This window comes from Myxocyprinus asiaticus, chromosome 38 (assembly GCF_019703515.2).
Source record: "Myxocyprinus asiaticus isolate MX2 ecotype Aquarium Trade chromosome 38, UBuf_Myxa_2, whole genome shotgun sequence".
Taxonomy (NCBI): Eukaryota; Metazoa; Chordata; class Actinopteri; order Cypriniformes; family Catostomidae; genus Myxocyprinus; species Myxocyprinus asiaticus.
Genome location: NC_059381.1, coordinates 36,186,408 through 36,210,394, shown reverse-complemented (window position 1 = coordinate 36,210,394; position 23,987 = coordinate 36,186,408). Strand labels below are relative to the sequence as shown.

The 23,987-nt window shown below is 39.1% G+C and overlaps 1 protein-coding gene across 4 annotated transcripts in view; it reads left to right on the top strand.

Annotated features, from left to right (window-relative positions):
* The window catches only part of LOC127429126 (SH3 and PX domain-containing protein 2B-like), a 72,248-nt gene that overhangs the window by 24,283 nt on the left and 23,978 nt on the right, over positions 1–23,987 (top strand). For all 4 annotated transcript variants that reach the window (XM_051677953.1, XM_051677956.1, XM_051677954.1 and 1 more), the window contains exons 3-4: positions 7,900–7,975; positions 12,836–12,912. In XM_051677953.1, the coding sequence (XP_051533913.1) occupies positions 7,900–7,975; positions 12,836–12,912 (153 nt within the window). The remainder of the gene's footprint in view (positions 1–7,899; positions 7,976–12,835; positions 12,913–23,987) is intronic.

The following is a 23,987-nucleotide window of genomic DNA, read 5'->3' as shown; positions in this document are numbered from 1 at the left end:
AAATTTGGCAAATATTTAAAATTCCGATTTTTATTTGACAGCCTTAAGGTGGTCGCACCCAGGACGAGAAGCGCCATGCCGTGTCGCGGCTAGGACACGGCACAGGTATCAAACACAGGGCACGTCGATGCGGTTCAGGTTGCAGACAGTATACACAAAAGTTACCAGGGTAAATAATCTATGTCATTTGATAATGATTTGGGTTGAATTTAATGAAAATATGCGAGTTGCGCTTCGTGGCAATTTTAGCAGCCTCCGGAGTCGTAGCTGGGCGTCGCCAACAGACGGCGAGTGGCGGCAGTGGTGTGCGTACCTTCATAGAAAACAGTTGTTTTCGGCGGTGTGCAACTCCCCCTCTTTACTTTCTACTGACAGTCTTACTGGTCTTTCTTTAACCATATTGTGAGGGAGAGTTACCCAAAGGGTTAAAATAATCTAGAAGTAGGGTTGAGCGATTAAAACAATATAGATATTTATCGGAAAAAAATAACATTTTCGATATCGATGATAATTTTTGAGTAATTTTCAGTATTTAGCCTATGTTCCACATCTAGACGACCAGATCATGTACGTCTTGTTAAAAACGCAAGCAGTTCGGCAAAGTTATACATACAACTAGCTAACTGAATCACAGTCATGAAATCAACCTGTTAGGATGTATTAGCAGGCTAGCGGCTACATAGCCCTGCTGTCATGGAAACTGGTGAGACTTGGTAGCTAGCTAGCCATCTGGCTAATAAGATGATGTTGTGTACCAAACAAGACAGCACTGACAATACAATACAGCTATCGACTGAACACAACAATAACTCCGACATCAATACCATTGCTGTTTATTTATGCACTATTTAGTTAGTGAATTGTTTACAGTCCATAAAGCTGTCTCGCTAAAAACGCAAGCAGTTCGGCAAAGTTATACACACAACTAGCTAACTGAATCATGAAGTGTTTCTTGTGCTTGTGATGTTTATTGGAGGTTGGCAATCCAGTTTATGGTGCATTACCACCAGCTACTGAGCTGGAGTGTGGAGCTTCACAAGAAAGTCTTTTAGTAGAGTCAAACATCAGCTAAAGATGATGAATTTGGCGGAATTTCATCGGAAAGAGTTCGCACACCTTATGTAGGATTAAATCCTAAATCGAGTATACTTAAAAGGTACCTTACCCTCTTGAGTTTACTTGTAAACAAGTTATGTTTACATTCATTCTTGAGGTCTAACAAACATGTGGAAGGCATTTTCTCCCTCATTAATGGTATGAAATGTATTATCGTGATAAATATTGATATCGAATTATATGAAAATTAATATTGTGATATTTTTGGTCATATTGCCCAGCCCTATCTGGAGGGCTTCATGTTGGAAACAAACTTGAATCAAATAAATTGAGAATTTCAGATCGGAAGCACTGGCTATAAATATAAATAATAGTTTCATTTTTACCAATATGTAGAGCTTTAAAATGAAATCTCTGAGAAGGCTGACTCTGTTGTGGATGTGTGGTGCTCATTTGATTGTGTGGAAGCAGAAATTAGGAGTTTTACCAGTGTGCTGGTGCTGCTGAGTCATAGTAGAAGATATTGTTCCTCACTTTAATGAATCTCTGTACCACAGTATAAGCTCTGTCTGCCAGAATGACTGTCTCTCTCTAGCTGGTGGCATTAGTGTCAAAACACAAGTGAGTGAGAACAAAAGCACCATTAATGTTTTAATGCGGCAGTGTATTCCTTTAGTGACGTTTATGACAAACGTATCAATCGGCCAAGCATCTAGAGCATTCTGCATGATGCTGGCTAAACCAGTGCAATTAAAGCTACTTGTTTGTTTGTTGCAGTAGATAATATAAATGTAATTTATTAGTGGTTTTTGTTATGGCAATCATCACTATTATTGTTGCTCAGGTTTAGGATTATAGATTAAAAAAAAACCCTAACCCTTAGTATTAAACTTGCATCTAACTTGTTCTGCACCGTTTGTGCTAAAGACATGAATAATACCTCAATTCGTGTGGCAAGTCGAGGAGAGGTGTGTTATTACAACCCCATTTCCAAAAAAAGTTGGAACAGTATGAAAAATGCTAATAAAAACAAAGAGTGATTTGTAAATTATATTCACCCTTTACTATATTGAAAGCATCACAACTACACATTATATGATGTTTTACCTTGTGAATTTCATTCTTTTTTCTTTTTTTCAAATGTACAGTAATTTGAAATTAGATGATTGCAACACGCTCCAAAAAAGTTGAGACGGGGCAACTTAAGACTAGTAACAATTTGACGAGTTAAAATAGCAAGGCGATGTGAAACAGGAGATGTTAAACAGGTGAGGCAATCGTGTCATTGTATATAAGGAGCTTCCAAAAACTGGTACATACATAGTTCTCATCAAGCCGGACGAATTTCATACTTATAGTTATTAGCTCCGCCCAACATGATGTCGGCCATTTTGGATTTTTTGAATATTGCAGTCTCTGACCTTTTGTCAAGACTTGTCAATTTGCCAACAGGTGGTTCAGCAAATAATCCAGCACTTTGAGAAGAATTTTCTCCAAATACAGATTGGAAGGATTTTGGGCGATTCACCCTCCACAGTGCACAATATAGTTAAAAGATTCAAGGAATCTGGTCAAATCTCAGCGAAACGAAAACCATTTCTGAATGCATGTGATCTCGGATACCTCAGACTTAACTGTCTTAAAAAACGTCATTCATCTGTTATGGATATCATGAACAGGCTTGGGATTACTTTAGTAAACCTTTGTTAGTCAACACCACTCACTGCTGCATCCACAGATTCAAGTTAAGACTTTACTATGCAAAGCAGAAGCCATACATCAACACTGTCCAGAAGCGCTGCCGACTTCTCTGGGCTCATTCTCAGATGTAGAATGAAAGTAAGTAGAACAGTGGAACAGTGTTTTTTGTCTGAGTCCACATTTCAAATAGTTTTTGAAAAGCACAGCCATCGTGTTATCCGGGCCAAAGAGGAAAAGGACCATCCAAGCTGTTATCAGCCTCAGGTCTTAAAGCCAGTGTCTGTATGGGCCAGTGGTGTGTCAGTGCCCATGGAATGGGTAACTCGCACATCTGTGAGGGCACCATTAATGCAGAAAGATATGTACACATTTTGGAGCAGCATATACTGCCATCCAGCGCCGTCTTTCCAGGGACGTCCCGGCATTTTCCAGCAGGATAACTTCAAACCACGTACTGCACGGATTACAAGTGCATGGCTGTGTAAGCAGAGAGTGTGGGTACTAGACTGGCCTGCCTGCTGTCCTGACCATCTCCAATTGAGAACATGTGGTGCATTATGAAGCACACCATACGGCAACGAAGACCCCGTACATTTGTGCAGCTAGAGACCTGCATAATGGATGAATGGGGGAAAATTCCACTTTCTAAACTTAACGAACTTGTGTCTTCAGTGCCCAAATGCTTAATAAGTGTTATTAGAAGAAATGGTGATGTTTCACAGTGGTAAACACTCGACTGTCCTAACTTTTTTGGAGGGTGTTGCAATCACCTGATTTGAAATGACTGTACATTTAAAACAATAAAAAAAACTATGAAATTCACAGGTTAAAACTTAATATAATGTTTAGTTGTAATGCTTTCAATATAGCAAAGTGTGAATATAATTTACAAATCACTAATTCTTTTTTTTTTTTTATTAGCATTTTTCATTCTGTCCCAACTTTTTCGGAATTGGGGATGTACTTTTCTTAGCTACCAGACTTACAGTTTTCATCTAACAGACAATACAATGGGTGAAAAAATAACATAGACTTACACTGAAGGAGGGATACGAGCCATATCTAAAGACCAGAGTATCATAGAGACTTTGGGTTGGGCTCTTTTGATTTGGACCACAGAGGCGGATCTAGAAAAACTATAGAAGTTTTTTTTATGGGTTGGCAAGGGGGTGGCATGCGGACTATGAGGGGTTGCAACACCAAAGCAAGCGCCCATGTGTAGTTCTTATGGATTAAGGTACCAAGCTTTATTGCAGCAAGTACTAGTTCATAAATTGGAATCACTATCAAATTACAAATTTCCATGAATTTGCGATACAACTGCATTTCCACAGGAACAACATGGTAACCATTTTGCTACTGATTTGCCAACATTAAAAAAATATTTTCTGCATAACAGTAAACAATAAGTAACAAAGTTTCTATCTCCAGAGCACCAAAACATTGTTAAACTCTTCAACAAATTCTAAATGTTCCTTAGCTTCACATAGGCCACGTACACAATACAAAATTTCGGGAGTGACAACCGCATTTAAATGTGGCAGTGAATCCTCTAAATTTTAATTCCATGTGTGTACGGTACAGGACTGACTCCCGCAATTGAGATGATTGACAAATGATCACCATAGCAATGCTGCAGTGTCTCGTGCCTGTGAAACATGAATGCTGTTTAACCCACCACAGATGTATTACCATCTGAAAATGTTTCGCTAGCTGCCGTCGACAGAATCAGCATGTTTTTTTTACGCATGTCTGAATGACTGTTGTTAAACAGTGCGCGCGCTCTGGAATGTATTGTACGTTTACCTCGAGACCGCAGGACTAATAAGAGAAACTACAGATGAGAGAGACAGACTGGATTATTTGAATGAATAAAGACACATACCTCTGTGTAATTTGCACCAGGAGAAGCTGCAAAACTCATGAATATTAATTATGTTATGCACAGTAAAAGATTCTTTTAAATTACCTGTTTTGATAAACAGTCATAACATGGGTGTTACACTTTAAAAATAAAATGCAAATATAGCTGCAAGAAGCGATGACGGGCCCAAGCACCATGGGTCAATTTCCACCCAGTGGCTTTTGGAAAAAATACAAGGTGGACACATGCATTTGGCATTTGACATTATTCTAAAAAATCTTTAAGTAATTTGGGTAAATATAAGAGGACTATTTTAAAGTCTGTTGAAAGAGCCACACTTTCTGCTGCCAGGTGGTGGTGCTATGACCGTGACCCAAAATAGTCACATCCATGTGATTAGCCCCCAAGACTAAACATACACAGATCAGCCACAACATTAAAACCACCTGCCTAATATTGTGTAGGCCCCCCTCGTGCCGCCAAAACAGCACCAACCCGCATCTCAGAATAGCATTCTGTTTTGGCGGCACGAGGGGCTGATTTTGATCTATATCACACATTGCACACAGAAGATATGACGCACTTCCTGTTTCCCATTTTTCACCATAAATGTATTGCTTCGCCATGGTGACACCATTCAAAATATCAAAAATCAATTAGCAATTTAGCATCTATAATGTCTTGGCATGATGTTGCACAAATTTGGTTTCAGTCACATGAAACCCCTAGGAGTATTTAAAAGTTCAGTGCCTGTGATTTTCAGAAAATCCAAAATGGCTGACTTCCTGTTGGGCGGAGCTAATGACTGTGAGTATGAAAGTTGTTCAGCTTGATGAGAATTATATATGTACCAATTTTGGTGACTGTAGGTGAAAATGGGGGTGCTACAGAGACTCCCCTGCTCTGTGTAGTCATTTGTGTGTGGTGAGAGTTGAGGCAGTTTGACATGAATAAACCCCTACACAATGTCAACATCAACTATAGTATACTTATGACAGATGGTGGGGGGGGGGGGGCAATGCTTTTTTTTTAGGGTGGCATTTGCCACTCAATGCCACCCCGGTATATCCGCCCCTGCCTAGCAACCACCAGAACACCGTAGCAACCACTTACATATGCCTTGGCAGCCACTCACTAACAAATTCTGCATGGGCAACAAGCACCACTCACATTTTCTTCAAAAATTACAATAATCTAAATTGCATTTCATATTACATCTTGCAATTCCTCTCAGTTTTTTGCAACTCACGTTACTCATCTATGCAAGTTAACACTTAACACAAGTTAAGTTGACACAAGAGTTACACAACCCTTGACAATAATACAATTATATTACCTAACATTTCACAGATTTTTTTGGTTGTGAGCTCTATATCAGATTTACATTATGGGTGAATTGTTAGGCCTTCAGGCTTTGAGAAATGCTCTGTTGGAAATCTTCGCTCAGCTGATGAATCTAAACTCTGCTATAGTCATTAGTGAATGAATATTTAAAATGCACATATGATCAGCTTTAACGCCATTCTTTGGAAAGGCACAGGTGTGATTTCATTGGTCAACAGCTGCTTTCTGACTGGAATAGGGGCCTGGAAGCAAAGCTCAAAGCCCTTCAGATGGGAGGAAAATGTTCATTGGTGTCAGCAGAGAAGATTAACATATAGCTGTGAGGGGGTGTTCTGGAGGTGTAGGCTACAGAAAATGTTCCACTATGTCAGTAGGACTTTATAGAGCAAGCCACGCATACAGAACCAGAAGGAAAAATACCATCTGTTGAATGCATTAAAATCAGTATAAGAGTTTAAGTAAAAACCCTTGACTCACTGAGGTACAAGCACTGGAGTATTAAAGATGACCTAAATATTTAACATTAAATCAGAATGGACACTACTTACTAATAGACGTTCCTGGTCTTATTGTGCACAATTCATTCAGCCTGATCTCATGAAAATGATTTGATTCAGGCGACATTTTGCAAAATGGTATCACGTGGTTCCTTACTAGGGATGGGAACCGAGAGCCCGATTTTCATAACATTTTGTTCCGTTAACGGTTCTCGCAAGTGCAATTTTTCACTGATACGGGCCAAGCACTGTCCTGAAATACTCTTGACAGTACTTTCCTACTGTGGCAGCACTGCCCCCTAATGAATCTACAGCGTAAAACACAGCGTGCCCAGTGTAGTCCGATTCCCGAACAAATGACTCTTATGAGCCGTTTTTTTTTTAGTGAATCAAAAACACTTCAGTGGTGGCATCAGTCAGAGCAGTTACTAAATTACCTTGTACTTATGTACAAGTTAAAAAATTCGTCCTCAATAGTACTGAAAGGATCATTAAGAGGAATCTGAACCGGAATCGTTCAATTCCTTACGATTACCATCTTTATTCCTTTCATATATTGCAGCAGTTCTGAGGTAAAATGTCCACTGTGTGGCGCTAAAAGCGAGGTAAATGTTCTCCCAAACATATGAGTTTTTTCGAGTTTTAAATCATCAAAACCTACCTCTCTACCCTAAACCTAAACCTGCAATTGCTAATGCAACTACGAAAATTTTGGTTTCGTCTTTGATGGTTTCGGTTCATGTGTCGACTTGTGTGCTCTTCAGGACTCATATCCCGGTCCTTTGCATCGCAAGTGCAACACTTTGTCAGTTGAGTTACCGCACAATTTGATAATGCTTGAACAAGCTTGTAAATGTAGTTGGTTGTGTAATGAAAATGTTCAACTTAGCCTTAAAAGTCATACGGTATAGTAAACGTCTTTAGATGTCATAAGATAGCATTATGTAAGGAACAGGGCGAAAAGTGATTATGAACTGATAAACGGCTTATTTACTCGTTATTTGTGTGAAAAGGAATAAAAGTCATTGTTTTAATGCCTCTAGTACATACAACAAGCCACATTAAAATAACTTGCAAAAATGTACATATAGTAACGTGATTCTGTGAGACCAGGTTAAAATTGTACGTTATAAAAGTGCACGTTATTCCAGACAAAAGAAAAACGTTTGTCTTTGTCATTTTCATCAAAATCTTACAACTTGCTCTGCCTTAGAAACAATTTTCCTTTTTGGCTGACATCACTTTGACCATGTAGGCAAGGAAAATAATGTTAAGTAATGGTCAAATAGCTATTTTGGAATTGATTTAAGCTACTAAAGTCACGTCACAGAAATGTGATGCAAAATGTGACAGTTGAAATGGTGAACATGGAAACAGTGAAATGGGTTGCAATTGTTTTCTATTGACACTAAATGTCTCTGTATTATTGTTTTGTAGATGGAGCTTCTGGATAAATTCCCTGTGGAAGGTGGACAGAAGGATCCGAAGCGCAGAATCATTCCCTTTTTACCAGGTAAACATCATTACAGAACAGCCCTGTACATACAGTCAATTATAAAGTCCAGTTATTGCCTGCAGAAATATGTACATAGATCTCTGTCTATAAATTATACCCACAACACCCTAGTATCGTGGTGGTGATTTAAAACAAATGTTTTTTTTTTTTGCATGGGGCAAGCACCGTTCGCATTTTCTTAAAAAAATAAAATAAAATCTACTTTTAACTGTGCTTTGAAAGAGTTTTGAATAAAAGTTAAAATATAAACATTTTGAGCACTGAAAAAGAGAAAGCAGCTCTATTGAAAATACCAAACCAGTACACTTGAAATCAACTTAATACATTCATGTTTGGGATGAGAACATAATTAAATTGCGTAAAGTCCAAGTGATATTCAACAGTCATCAAAAGTGATATGATCACATTGCTATGAAATTTTCAAATGGATTCAGACTTCTAAATTATGGTGTTCACTCAACGTGATTTTTCCTGCTTGCTTGATTAACATATTTAAAATGAGCTAATGCAACACAATTATTTAGCATTTGATCTCAACTTAATTTGTACAACCCATTGTGTACAATCCATCTATGTTCACTTAATCCAATTGTGTTGGGACTATGTGAATAATATTTGTTGCATCAATGTATTGCTGAATCCTGGCAGGGGATTTCCAGTTCCCTGCATGCTTTGCATGGGACTGGATTGGGAGAGTAATTTCTTTTTATTAAGTGGTATTTTAATGCATTTCTACACAAAATGAAATGAATAGAAGACTTGTTCTTGTTTAATGTTGTGTTATGTTGGGATTTAGAGGAGTTTCTGTCAAGTTGGATGTTTTTTTTTATTTTTATTTTTTTATTTTTTGAGGTTAACATTGTGGAGAAGGTTGGATACATTACTACTAAATAATCAGTGTGTATTAATTTTCTCTTGAAGCAGAGACTGAGGGTTTATCAGTATAATGATTGATTGGGAATCTGTAAACTCTCAGCAGCTATATTTTAGCTTAACTATACTAATGAGCCAAAACATTATGACCACCTGCCTAATATGCTGTTGGTCCTCTGCTTGCCACCAAAACAACGCTGACCTGCCAAGGCATGGACTCTACAAGACCCCTGAAGGTGTCCTGTGGTATCTGGCACCAAGACATTAGCAGCAGATCCTAAAAAAATTCCTGTAAGTTGCGAGGTGGAGCTGCCGTGGATCGGACATGTTGGTCCATGTTGGTTGAGATCTGGAGAATTTGGAGGTCAGGGCAACACCTTGAACTCTTCATCATGTTCCTCAAACCATTCCCGAACATTGTGTGCAGTGTGGCAGGGCACATTATCCTGCTGAAAGAGGCCACTGCCATCAGGGAACACCACTGCCATGAAGGTGTGTACCTGGTCTGCAACAATGTTTAGGTAGGTGGCACGTGTCAAATTGACGTCCACATGAGTGGCCGGACCCAGTGTTTCCCAGCAGAACATTGCCCAGAGCATCACGCCCCCTCTACCGGCTTGTCGTCTTCCCACAGTGCATCCGGGTGCCATCACTTCCCCAAGTAAACGGTGCACACATACACGGCCATCCATGTGATGTAAAAGAAACGGGACTCATCGGACCAGGCGACCTTCTTCCACTGCTCCAAGGTGTAGTTCCGACAATCGCATGCCCATTGTAGGTGCTTTCCACGGTGGACAGGGGTCATCATGGGCAGTCTGTGGCTACGCAGCCCCAAACACAGCAGGGTGCAATGCACTGTGTTGTGACACATTCCTCCCATAACCATCATTAAAATGTTCTGTGACTTGCGCCACAGTAGACCTTCTGTCAGTTTGGTCCAGACGGGATAGCCTTCGTTGCCCTCGCACATCAATGAGCCTTGGGCGCCCAACACCCTGTCGCCGGTTTGTGGTTTGTCCCTCCTCGAACCACTGTCGATAGGTACTCACCACTGCTGACCGGGAGCACCCCACAAGCCTTGCCATTTCAGAGATGCTCTGACTCAGTCATCTGGCCATAACAATTTGGCCCTTGTCAAAGTCGCTCAGGTCTTTACTCCTGCACATTTCTCCTGCATTCAACACATTGAGTACGAGAACTGATTGTTCACTTATCATCTAATCTACCCAGACCTTGACATGTGACCTTGTTAGGAGATGATCAACGTTATTTGCTTCACCTGTGAGTGGTCATAATGTTTTGGCTGATCAGTGGATATAATATGCTAATGTGTTTGTTGCTAGCTAGCAACAAGCTGCAAGGTTCAACAGAGTTATTTGAACAGATACAATTTTAAAGGTACTGTTAGGGATTTTTTCATGGTAAGGTGTGGAAAAAAGTTCCTACTGTGTCGTAAGATATCTCGCCTGTCTCTGTGTCAGCACTAGACTCCATATACAGCAAATAAAAATGTGTCCGTGGACCGCAGACAATGATGCCTTCGACCTGTCGATTGTTTTGCGTGTTCTCATATTATTGTAGTTGCAGCAAATTATTGAGGCTTAATGAAATTTTTAAGCCATGTTGTTCATAACATTTGTCTGTTGAGGGTGCCATTTTGCTGCTGTTGTTTTAAACCATAGCTTTTTCGATGTTGTTCTCAATAAAGCTCATTTGTTATTTTTGGAGTGTGTTTTTTTTTAAAGAGGGGGCGTGGCTAATTCAGTGGCTCAGTCTCGTGAAAGTAGAATGGCCCAAATCACATACAGCACCTTTAAGTTAGGTTAACTTGATTCATTTAGTTTTTTGAGTACAAAGTTTTGAGTAGAGCCTACATTTATATTTAATATCAAAGAAACAATTTCATTGTGTGGAACTCATGTACATAATTGATTTAAGTTAAACCAACAAATGATTTATTTTTTTCAGTGAGTGTACTCTCTGTTCAGTGTAACATATTGAATGATATTGAAATCAGTTCAGCATAAATTGTGAAAAACTTTGCAGATTCTGTGTAGATCTACTTATTAACACTTTGATAACTTTTCTCATGATCAAGAGTTCAGTTGTTTGTGCAAGTTGGTGTAATACAATTAGACTAACTAGAAAACTTAGCCAGCCACATTGTTGTATATGTACTACAACAGTGGTTGACTTTATAGCAAGTATGTAGTACTTCAGATTAAACACACATTGTCTGTAATTAAGCAGGTATGCAGGTTTGTTTTGCTTGTGCATCAGACATTTAAAAGCACCTGAATGCTGTCTTTAAGGTACATACGAGCAATTTACAACCGTTTAACAAGTGTTTGGATCTACTGACTCAGCACTCTGCACAGCAATCCCTGTAATTACCTGAGCATCATATACAGCCCACTCCACATCAATTACTGAGCTTTGTAAACGCACTTAGGTCAAATATCTGATGACATACGCACTGTTCCTTTAATCAGAACAGATAATTATAGCTGTCTTAACTTCTGTCCCCTTGGATGATTTTAAAGAGACATTTTTTTAAACGTGACAAAATGAATGCATTTTCAAACAAAAGCGTGTAAGTGTAGACGTAGCTTAAGTAGCGGTGTTGCAAACAGAGTACTTTAGTATGTGTCCCAACCGCATCGGCAGAAGTTTCAGTAGATGTTTGAGAACCATTGGAACCAAAAATCATAAAAAGGTTTCGACCCTACTTGGCCAGTCCAACATTTTTTCCCAAAAGTAATGACATGTCATTACCATCGCACCTCATTTCAATCACACACGATATCTATGTAAACAGTTTCTCTATGTTAAAGTCCCCAGCAATTTTATCACACGCTTCTCATGTTAACACAATATGTAAGTATTGTGTACCTTCAAACCATGTGTATTTTAATGTTTTTTTTTTTCAGTGCAATGCCTTTAACACTTTTTTTTTTTTTTTTTTTTTTTTTTTTTTACAAACTTAGGGATGAGTAGAAATTATTTTCATCATGCCAGATGTGGTCCTTAAAGCTTAACTTGTACTGAACCTGGAACATATTTGCATAAAACCAAAGCTAGTGTGTAAAACATGCAAGCACACCCAAATCTAGCTGTCTAACACATTTTTTAGTCATGTCGTAACCTCGATGGGTTTGCTGTGAAGTGCCCCATCTGAGACTGTGTCAAGGTAGAGTTCAGATGTTGTGAGTGTGTTCTGGATCTTACTCAGCTCCACTCAGCACATGAGGTGCAGGGCAGTCACCCAACACATTAAACACATGCACCACATCACACAGCAAGGTGCTTTTCAATCCAGTTCTTCTAAATGTGTCATATCATGTGGCTAAAAGATCCACAACTTTAGGACCATGGGTGGTATAATTGTTTTTCCACGTTTTCTTGATTTTTTACCACATCCAGCAAAAATGCACCTCAGTATCTAATCTCAGTTCAGCAGGATATGAGTCATAAAACTTAAGAGGCTCATTTGTGTTCATTTCTTGGTATTGTTTTATGGACCACAATCTTTGTTTGGGCAAGTTTCATGCTTGTGGTAAAAGTCTTCCAACATCTGATAAAATGACAAAGTGTGGAGGGACATTCCCAAAAGTTTCCCAACATTTCCTTTAAACTTCCAAAACGGGAGTTTTGCGGCTTTTAGTTCATGTATTTTAGCATCGAGGTCCTCACTATGCTAGTGTACATCCTTAAGTTGACTAAATAAACTTTTGGCAGATATACACATTTAAAATTTACAGACCAAACAAACCAGTATATATAAGAAAATGGACAAGACCTTCAATATATCCCGCCCCAACTTCCTGTCTCAATAGGAAATACTGTATGTCAATCCAGGAAAGAGCACTGTGGTTGTCAAGCCATTTCACGGGGTCTTTAAAAACCCTGAGAAAAGTTCTAAGTGAGTGCTGATGAATGGAGATGGTGTGTTTTATGATGATTGTTTTCATGTCCTCATAGGAAAGATTCTGTTCAGAAGAAGCCACATCAGAGACGTGGCCATGAAACGCCTCAAACCCATCAATGAGTACTGTAGGGTAAGTCATGAATTAACAATACACACCAAAAACCACCTCACACATGACAAACGCATAATGCAATAGTTTTGCATTCCCTCTGTGGCAGGGTGAACAAAAGACAGACACAGTGGGTGTGGTTAAATAATAACATAAGGAGGGTAAAAAGGAGGAGAAGTGTCCAAGGGGAATAGTGTCCATAATAAACAGAGGAGTCTGATGGCCTCGTGGTGCGTAGGGTTCCGTGAAGGTCAGGGAGTGACAAGAGGGTTCGGTCCAGGTAAAAAAGACAGTGTCCAACAGCTGTACGCACTCCCTTTCTGGTTTGTGGCGTGAAGGGCGGTGGCTGCTCCCTAGCCGCTCTGCTTCCCTGGGCCACTGCGAGTGATGAGCATGGCGACCCGGCATCCTGGCCTGTCAGTCGCGACCTGTGCTCCAATCCCTGATGACTCATCTAATTTGCACTGGAGACTCCAGGGATACCGTTCCCGGACCTGTAAGGATGCCAGTGTGCATGCACAGTGGCTAAAGACCATTCTCTCAAGGAGAGGCGTGCTCTGTTTTTAAAGGTAGTGGTAATGAGGCTCTGTTAACTTCAGATGTGCCCTATCACATGCTGCTAAACGAGAATAGTCTCTCCTGCCGACTCCCATCCGGAGCCTAGGAAGGGTGGCTGGTCGAAGGGGCAGGGTGTTGCTGACTTCAGAGTAGGAGGTCATTCTGTTACACCTTGCATTAAGTTCTCTCACTGTTAATTTGGGTTCCCTCACAACAGTTTGCGTTCCCTAACAATAGGTTTTACGTACCCTCGCAGTAGTTTGGGTTCCTGCTAGGGTTGGGATCAATGCTTTTTTCATGCATCAATAATCTAAAGAGATTTTCCCAATGATTATCGATATATATCGGGATTTCTACAGATATAAATGGGGCTACCCATTGCACAGTAGTCTTTGTGTTTTCAAACATATTTCTCAACACAATGACCTGCTTCAGTAAAATGTTATATCACCCCCCTGTTGTCTCCCAACGCTGTTACACAAGACATTCAACAAAAGCCCAACTGAGTGAATTGGAAAGCATACAAATTAGGCTTCTAAGTGTGTGTGTATATATGTATGTATGTATGTATATGTGTGTGTGTGTGTACAGTTGTGCTCAAAAGTTTGCATACCCTTGGAGAATTGGAAATATATGTACCATTTTTAAAGAAAACATGAGTGAGCAGGCAAATCACATTTCTTTTATTTCTTATGGGATTCATATTCAACTGTAGGTTATAACAGAATGGCACAATCATAAAACAAAACATGGCAACAATGAAAAAAATAAAATGACCCCTGTTCAAAAGTCTGCATACCCTTAGTTTTTAATACTGTGTACTGCCCCCTTTAGCATCAATGACAGTGTGCAGTCTTTTGTAATAGTTGTCTATGAGGCCCCAAATTTTTGCAGGTGGTATAGCTGCCCATTCGTCTTGGCAAAATGCCTCCAGGTCATGCAAAGTCTTTGGTCGTCTTGCATGAACCGCACGTTTGAGATCTCCCCAGAGTGGCTCGATGATATTAAGGTCAGGAGACTGTGATGGCCACTCCAGAACCTTCACCTTTTTCTGCTGTAAGCACTGGAGGTGTCAACTTGGCCTTGTGCTTAGGGTCATTGTCATGCTGGAAAGTCCAAGAGCGTCCCATGCGCAGCTTTCATGCAGAAAAATGCAAATTGTCTGCCAGTATTTTCTGGTAACATGCTGTATTCATCTTGCCATCAATTTTCACAAGATTCCCTGTGCCTTTAGAGCTCACACACCCCCAAAACATCAGTGAGCCACCACCATGCTTCACAGTGGGGATGGTATTCTTTTCACTATAGGCCTTGTTGACCCCTCTCCAAACATAGCGCTTATGGTTGTGACCATAAAGCTCTATTTTGGTCTCATCACTCCAAATTACAGTGTGCCAGAAGCTGTGAGGTGTGTCAAGGTGTTGTCGGGCATATTGTAACCGGGCTTTTTTGTGGCATTGGCGCAGTAAAGGCTTCTTTCTGGCAACTCGACCATGCAGCTCATTTTTGTTCAAGTATCATCGTATTGTGCTCCTTGAAACAACCACACCATCTTTTTCCAGAGCAGCCTGTATTTCTCCTGAGGTTACCTGTGGGTTTTTCTTTGTCTCCCGAACAATTCTTCTGGCAGTTGTGGCTGAAGTCTTTCTTGGTCTACCTGACCTTGGCTTGGTATCAAGAGATCCCTGAATTTTCCACTTCTTAATAAGTGATTGAACAGTACTGACTGGTATTTTCAAGGCTTTGGATATCTTTTTATATCCTTTTACATCTTTATAAAGTTCCATTACCTTGTTACACAGGTCTTTTGACAGTTTTTTTTTTTCTGCTCCCCATGGCTCAGTATCTAGCCTGCTCAGTGCATCCACGTGAGAGCTAACAAACTCTCTATTGACTATTTATACACCGACACTAATTGCAATTTAAAAAGCCACAGGTGTGGGAAATTAACATTTAATTGCCATTTAAACCTGTGTGTGTCACCTTGTGTGTCTGTAACAAGGCCAAACATTCAAGGGTATGTAAACTTTTGATCAGGGCCATTTGGGTGATTTCTGTTATCATTATGATTTAAAAAGGAGCCAAACAACTATGTGGTAATAAATGGCTTCATATGATCACTATCTTTAAATAAAAGACTGTTTTTTTGCATGATCAGTCATATTTTCAAAATAAATGCCAAAATTTCACAATTTCTGCCAGGGTATGCAAACTTTTGAGCACAACTGTATGTATGTGTGTGTGTGTAATATATATATATATATATATATATATATATATATATATATATATATATATATATATATATATATTATATTATATTAGTCTATTGTGTACTCTATATATACTTTTTTCTTTTCAATATTTATCTATTTTTTTTTATTCAATTTTAATTATTTTTTTAAAAGTCTTGTTGCTGTTATTGTATTGTTGTACACTGGAAGCTCCTGTCACCAAGACAAATTCCTTGTATGTGTAAGCAAACTTGGCAATAAAGCTCATTCTGATTCTGATTCTAATTTAAATGTCAGCTAATATTGGGGGCCTGGATAGCTCAGTGAGTAAAGATGCTGACTACCACCCCTGGAGTCGCAAGCTCGAATCCAGGGTGTGCTGAGTGACTCCAGACAGGTCTTCTAAGCAACCAAATTGGCCCGGTTGCTTGGGGTGGGTAGAGTCACATGGGGTAACCTCCTCGTGGTCACTATAATGTAGTTCTCGCTTTCTGTGGGGCACGTGATGAGTTGTGCGTGGATGCTGGGGAGAATAGCATGAAGCCTCCACACGCGGTAACGCGCTCAACAAGCCACATGATAAGATGTGCGGATTGACTGTCTCAGACGCGGAGGCAACTGAGATTCGTCCTCCGCCACCCGGATAAAGGCGAGTCACTACGCCACCACGAGGACTTAAAGCGCATTAGGAATTCCATAAATTGGGGAAAGTAACGTGCCAATCAGTAATCGATATATCAATATTTTATGACATGCCGCATTCTCTAACAGTTATTTTGGGTTCCCTTACAATAGTTTTGCATTCCCTCACAATAAGTTTTAAGTTCCCTTGCAATTATATTGGATTTTTCGCAATATATTTATCCATGGTTTTACTACAGTAACCATATTTTAACCATAATATTTGTAGTTAACCCATAGTAATAATCATAAAAAAAATATGATTATTATAAAAAAACATGGTTACTTCAGTTTACCTGTATAATTACTTTATTTTATCATGAATATCATGCTAAAAAATATGGTTACTCTAGGAAAACCATGGTCAATTTTTTTGTTTATGATTTAACTAAAAATACCATAGTTAAACTATAGTTACTGTAGTAAAATCATGATGAATTTTCATAAGGGATGGATAAAGCTATTGCGAGGGAAAGCAAAATGTATTTTGAGGGAACGTGAAACTATTTCAGAAATTAATTTCCCTCACTGTCCTCATAAGGCCAGAGTATACCTCGGTTGTCCGCGTTGCTGATCGGAACGGGCACAGTATGCGTGACGCAAATTTCGTCACACCTCCCTATACGTTTTTACTGTGCGGACTGTCCGTGCGTGGCCCAGATTTTCTCGAAACGCAGACAGTCTGTGCGCATCGCTGCCACGTGCGCCTGTCGTTGACTGTACTAAAAGAGTATCACAAAGCAGTTGTAGTGCGCATGCGTCGAATGCGTTCATATCTGCTCGCGGGTCTTCTGAGGAAGATTTTCAGTGAAAATCACCATAAATATTGGCCTGTTCTACACACAAAGCTATCGTGTGACTACAGAAAGACTTGGAGGAGTCTAGAATAATGACTGAAAGCTGGCCTCATGTGTGGTCTTTGCTAACTTGTCTGTTATACCCACTGTATATTGAATGATGTCTTCCAGTCACATAAACCTACAAATAAAAAAAAACAGTTCAAACAAACAAGCCTTTTTTAAGAACTTCAAAAAGGTTACAGAAATGTTGTTAATGTTTTTGGTTTCAGACACTGTTTTTATTTACAATCCTCTGCTCTTTTGACTTGAAACGCTGTAACATGGAAGACTGCTCCATCTTGAGTTACCGCTGTGCTTGTCGTGGAATGGTTAAGTGGGGGAAAAAATACAGGAATTCACATTTGGCAGTTTAATGTGTGCTGTAGGGCAGGGGTTTGAGCTGCGCTGAGTTAGCCTTCGTCAGCACATCGTGGCTTTTTGTTGACTTTTTAAAGGGCTGTTTCTAAAGGAAACCGCTTTTTAAAATGTTGCTTTAAAAGTTTTTTTTTTTTTTTTTTTTTTCAAGGTGGCTGTGTGAAAAGGATTGTACCTACCTCTCTGGACTTTAATGTTCTCCAAAAATAACAATTAAAAATGTTTTTACAAATAATTTAGTTCCAGCAACTCCATGCATTACACTTCCCAGACATACTTATTTCAAACTTATTTCATCATCAGTTGGTAAATCACTGCTGTCGTTCATGCACTACAAAAGCATGGGCTTTCAGAAATTATGACTAAAGTGTAATGTGGGCATAGGCTTTAACACCCCTGTGCCCTATTTAGGATAAGCGGGTAGAGAAAATGGATGGCTGGATGTAATGCGGTTAAACTATATGAAATACAGACATGTCCTGCAATGTGACATACTATACTCCAAACTAAAATTATTTTAAACAGAATTTATTAAACAGAAAAATGGGTTGCAAATGTTTTATGTTGACTTACTTTTTAGTATGGAAATGTTAGCTTTCATGTGCTTGTCATACTTTGGTCAAAAACATTTGGAAAGAACCAGAATTTGACTTGTTCATGCAAAAATAGTGTTACTAGCTGCGTGTCCACTATCGGGCCAAATGAGGGCACACTAGTGCGTCCCAGTGCAAGTTGCGTTCCCATGGTCACTTCCGGGGCTTCATCGTGCCGCCTCGGGGCATCTTCGGGCCAACGGCCAAGCGCCTTTGGCCTGCCAACTACCCTTGGGCCAAAGAAGGCCAACTGGGGATTGAGGTGGAGTCAATGTCAAAGGTGGAGTTTCCCTGAGTCAGATCTCGCTTTCCACCAAGCAAAGACCAAAATAAGCAAACAGACTGCTGCTTCAGTCTCCACCTTGTTCATTTCGAGGACTAGCTAGTCTCCAGAATTTAATACATCAGCTTGAGCTTCCCTCTTGCTTGTGAAATGGTCGGGGTGTGTGACGTTGGCACCAAGGCGGCATATTAAGGGCGGGTTTTAGGACAACGCTGTGGGACTATTGTCCCGATGTTGGGAATGTAAATCTAATGTAAATCGATTTTGTTTATCGCAGCTCGAGGTCCAAGAAGCTGTTGATAGCCCTGGCAGTTGATAGCCCTGGCTTGCACTGATCGATAGTGGAAACATGGCTATTGAGTGCTTGACTGGCCCTATATTTTCCACTCAACACTCTGAAAGTTAATGTTTACCTCATAAATACAGCTTTTCGTCTGGTGTGTAAAGGGCAGTTCACACTGACAACCATTTGCAGCGACAAAGTGACTGGAATTCATTTATTTTCTGTTATTTCAGTGATTTTAGGCAACATTAGTGACAGCGACCACTGGTGATGTGACAAAATTTGAGCTGAGTTCAACTTTTTGCAGATGCGAAGTAATGCAATGCAACAACTACCAATGAGAATGCTGACAGTGGTCCGCCTGAAACTACAGTTGAGTAGGAATGCCTACTAGAGACCAATGGTACAGAGACTTGGCGACCTTCAGGGAATTAACATCTGTTAGTGTAAACACCCCTTTAGCTAACCTCTTCACTTTCATGTACTGGAACATAATCTAAATAAATGGGGGTGAAAGGTCAGAAACACTGAAAAATCAATTTTGTCGTTTGAATGGAAACCCATAGTACCCCAGAGGTTATCTTGATGGAAAGTGATGATATCACATCAACAGCTGCTTCAGAACTCAAAAATTGTTAACCTGAATCTTGCTGTCTATTAAGATGGTGTCGAGAAAATATATGGCTTTTTAGATAAATGGATTATACTCATTAGTGCTGTTTGTAATACAAGCATCACCATCACTATTAGAATACCACTCGGACCTTCTGGGTGTTTTTGCAACCACTTAAAAACACCGTAGCAACAATCTAAAACACCTTGAACAAGGTGACTTGAACAAATCTTATAGTACTATACCAGTATTTCACAACATTGTTTAATACTGTATAATGTTTACACCAAAAACATATCAAATTCATTTATAGCCAAAACACAGTTAAATACTTTCGAACAGTACAGTATATTCTTTAGATTCCCATGTGGAGATGCTGCACGTATTGTCCCGTGTTTCCCTTGTGATTTTGAGGGATAAATTCCCTAAACCTCAGACAGCTTCTCAAACCGATTTGACCAATTCAAAAGAATGAAATAGAATCAAAAGATTGTACTCAAACGATTCATTTGTGAATCAAATGTCACTATCACAAAAGTAAAAATGTATTTTACAAAAGTAAAAATGTAGTGAAGTAAAAGTGAAAGTCAACAGAAATATTTATACTCGAGTATACTTTAGTACAGTAACAAAGGATTTGGTTTGTTGCAATACACCTCTGGATGCTATTGGGTTGTTTCGGTTCATGGGAAAGTAATGAAAACACCCTCACAATTCAGGCAATTTTTAAAAGGTCAATGTCATTATAATATTCGAATACATTGACTCTGTTGTGATGTGGATTGATGACAGCAGCCATGCTACAGATTGTTTTTGATTTCAATTTAAGGGTTTCAGGAGTCCATAGGACGACTTCTAAGTTGTTGCTGGTTTAAGAGCTACTTTTAGCAGTAAAACAGTCCTAAAATTAGGCATGACACGGCCATAATTTTTAATAGTTGCTCCTAAATATCTGAGTTCAGAGCTATTTTTAGCCTTCAGATTCTTTTTTCTTTTTCTTTTTTTATCACAGGCCCTGGAGTCTTCAATTTATTTTCTCTTTCCATGCCCTTCTGTGTAGATTGGAATATATTAGTCTCTCTCTCTCTCTCTGTCTCTCTCTCTCTCTCTCTCACACACACACACACAAGTAGACACCCATAAAACAATCAAGGTAATGCGCCCACAGTAAAGAGCACACAATAGAATCCATTTGCTGTAATTGGCCTCCATATACTAAGTGTCTTTAGGGAATGCTAAAAATAGTGGAGGTCAGGTAATATGCCCCGGGGAGACATCAATCTGTGGACATCAGTGTTGTCCATGGAAACAGACATGAATATGATCCATATCCATCCAGTCACCATACAAACCAAGTGCTAAGTAACCATATATCTACGGAGCCCCTTAGATGATAGGGAGGAAATTTTGTGTTCTCTCGCAATACCTTTATCCATTCCTTATGAAAATTTACCATTGTTTTACTACAATAACATACTGTATTTTAACCATAATATTTGTGGTAAAACTGTAGGAACAATACAGGAAAACCAAAACTATGATAATAATAATCATATTCATTTTGCCCAAAAAACATAGTAATACCATAGTTAATTTGTGCTACATGTATCACAAATTGACTAACCAGAAAATTATTAACTTAGCAAAAATTATAATTTCAAAAAAATTGTTACGTGGTTACTGCAGGTTTACTATAGTGAAACCATGGTTAAAATGTTTTTTTATTATTATTATTATTATTATTATTATTGTGTGGAAACCATGGTTTTAAAAACCATACTTGTACCTCAAATTAACCATTGTGTTACTATAGTAAAACTGTAGTAGCCATTTTTTTTGGCAGAATTATTGATTTTTATTACCATAGTTTTGGTTAGCCTGTATTATAACTATGGGTTTACTACGAATATCCTGGTTAAAATATGGTTACTGTAGTAAAATCATGGTTACATTTCATAAAAGTTGGTTGTAAAGGTATTGAGGGAAGCCAAAATAATTGTGAGGGAATGCAAAACTATTAAAAAAAAAAAATAGTCCAAAATTCCAAAGTAAGTGAACCCTTGGATTTAATAACTGGTCGATGCTCCTTTGGCAGCAATAACCTCAACCAAGCGTTTCCGGTAGCTGTGGATTAGACCTGCACAACATTCAAAAAATATTTTGGACCATTCTTCCTTACAGAACTGCTTCAGCTCAGCCATATTCTTAGGATGTCTGGTGTGAACGGCTCTCTTGAGGTCATTCTACAGCATCTCTATAGGATTAAGGTCTGGGCTCTGACTGGGCCACTCCAACAGGTGGATTTTCTTTTTTTTTTAAGCCATTCTGTAGTGGAGTTACTTCGATGTTTATGGTCATTTTCCTGCTGCATCACCCAACTTCTACTGAGCTTCAACTGGTGCACAGCCACCCTGACATTATCCTGTAGGATATCTTGATAAACTTGGGAATTCATGTTTCCCTCAATGATGGCAAGAGGTCCAGGCCCCGAAGCACCAAAGCAGCCCCAAGTTAATGATGCTCCCTCCACGGTACTTCACGTTGGGATTATTTTTTCATGTTGGTATGCAGTGCCCTTTTTACACAATACGTAGCGCTGCATGTTCTTCCCAAAAAATTCAACCTTAGTTTCATCAGTCCACAAAACATTTTCCCAGTTGTGTTGTGGAGTGTCAAATGGTCTTTGGCAAATTTCAGGCACACAGCAATATTTTTGCTGGAAAGCTGCTGCTTCCTTCGTGGTGTCCTGTCATGGACGCCATGCCTGTTTAATGATTTCTGTATAGAAGTCTCATGAACAGAGATGTTAACCAGTTCCAATGATTCATTCAAGTCTTTATCTGTCACTCTAGGGTTTTACCTCACTGAGCATTTTGCGGTGTGCCTTTTGAGTCATCTTGACTTGACGGACACTTCTAGGAAGAGTAGCCACAGTATCGTCTCCATTTATAGGCCATTTGTATAACTGTGGACAGATGAGTATCTAAGCTCTTCGAGATAACTTTGTAACAATTTTCAGCTTTATGCAAAGCAACAATTATTGATTGTAGGTCTTCTGAGATCTCTTTTTTGTGAGGCATGGTCCACGTCAGCAGATGCTTCTTGTGAATAGCAAACTCAAAATGTTCGAGTGCTTTTTATAAGTCAAAGTAGCTCTAACCCACACCTCCAATCTGGTGTAATTAATTGGACGCCAGGTTTGCCAACTCCTGACTCTGATTAGCTTTTGTTGACATCATTAGCCTAGGGGTTCACATACTTTTTCCAACCTACACTGTGAATGTTTGAATGATGTATTCAGTATGTACAAGAACAATACAATAATTTGTGTGTTATTAGTACAAGCAGATTGTGTTTGTTCATTATTGTAACTTGAAGATCAAACCAGATTTTAAGACAAATTTATACATGAATGCAGATAATTTCAAATACTTTTTCTTGCCACTGTAAATTCTCATGTCATTTTGCTTTTCAAGTAAATGTGTCTTGTTTTAAGGATGTTTTGATATTTTTTTACTAGCAAACTAGGCAAAAATACTCCAAGGGAGACAAATGTTCCCTTATACCTCATCTTAGTGAAACAAGCATATTTTTGTCATAAAAACACCTATTTTATTAAGAAATTTGAGTGCTGGGCAAACACAATCATATATGCATTGTAAGAACAATTGGCAAGTCTGAACCAAATGTGAAAAATTGGCCCAGACTCTGTGTTGCTTGTACTTAAATGCCAAGTTAGGAAAGGTCACCTTGAGCAAATGCTACTGCATGTGAATTTAAAAAGCCCAGTTGGGTCAGACATCATAATTCAGCAGAAATGGACAGACGGGAACTCCTCCTTCAGTGTCTGTATGAAGGACAATGCAGGAGCACTCAGCTTTATTAAAATAAAAGAGCCTTTGCCAAGATTGACAACAGCAAAACACATCTAGTGTCAGCCAGTAGATGCATTTAGCTCACAGTATTTGATGTGTGACTGTTTTTAAGGCATGGCAGAGTTCTTTGAGTAGAAAGCCATTTTGGGCAATCTGGATTACTGAGATTTCAGCCTCATTATACTGTTTGCACTAAATTGCCAAAGGTTGTGGAGACCTTGTTCTAAGTTACGGGTTTGACTATTCAAACTCATATGGCAAAGGCTAATTTCATAGCTAACATTTTATTTATCCTTAATACACACAATTAAATAAAATGTTCACACTTTTTGCATAATTTGCAAAAAATAATTAGAAATGACACCCAATAAATATATTCTGCTCTCAAGTGATATTCACCTTGAAGTTCTTTGTTTTCTTCAAACATCACTTTTCTTAAAGAAATAGTTCACCCAAAAATGAAAATTCTCTCATCATTTTCTCACCCTCTGTAAGTATATACAATGCAAGTGAATGGTGACCAGAAAAAGCACATAAAGGCATCATAAAAGTAATCCATAAGACTCCAGTGGTTAAATCTATGTCTTGAGAAGATATATGATAGGTGTGGGTGAGAAACAGATCAATATTTAAGTCCTTTTTTACTATCAATCTACACTTTCACCAGCCCTTCCTATGTGCGTTCCTTGAGGGCCGAGTTCTTCTTCCTCTGTTTTTAGCCAGTTCTCGTTCATCATGCATATCGCAACCTATTAGGCAGGG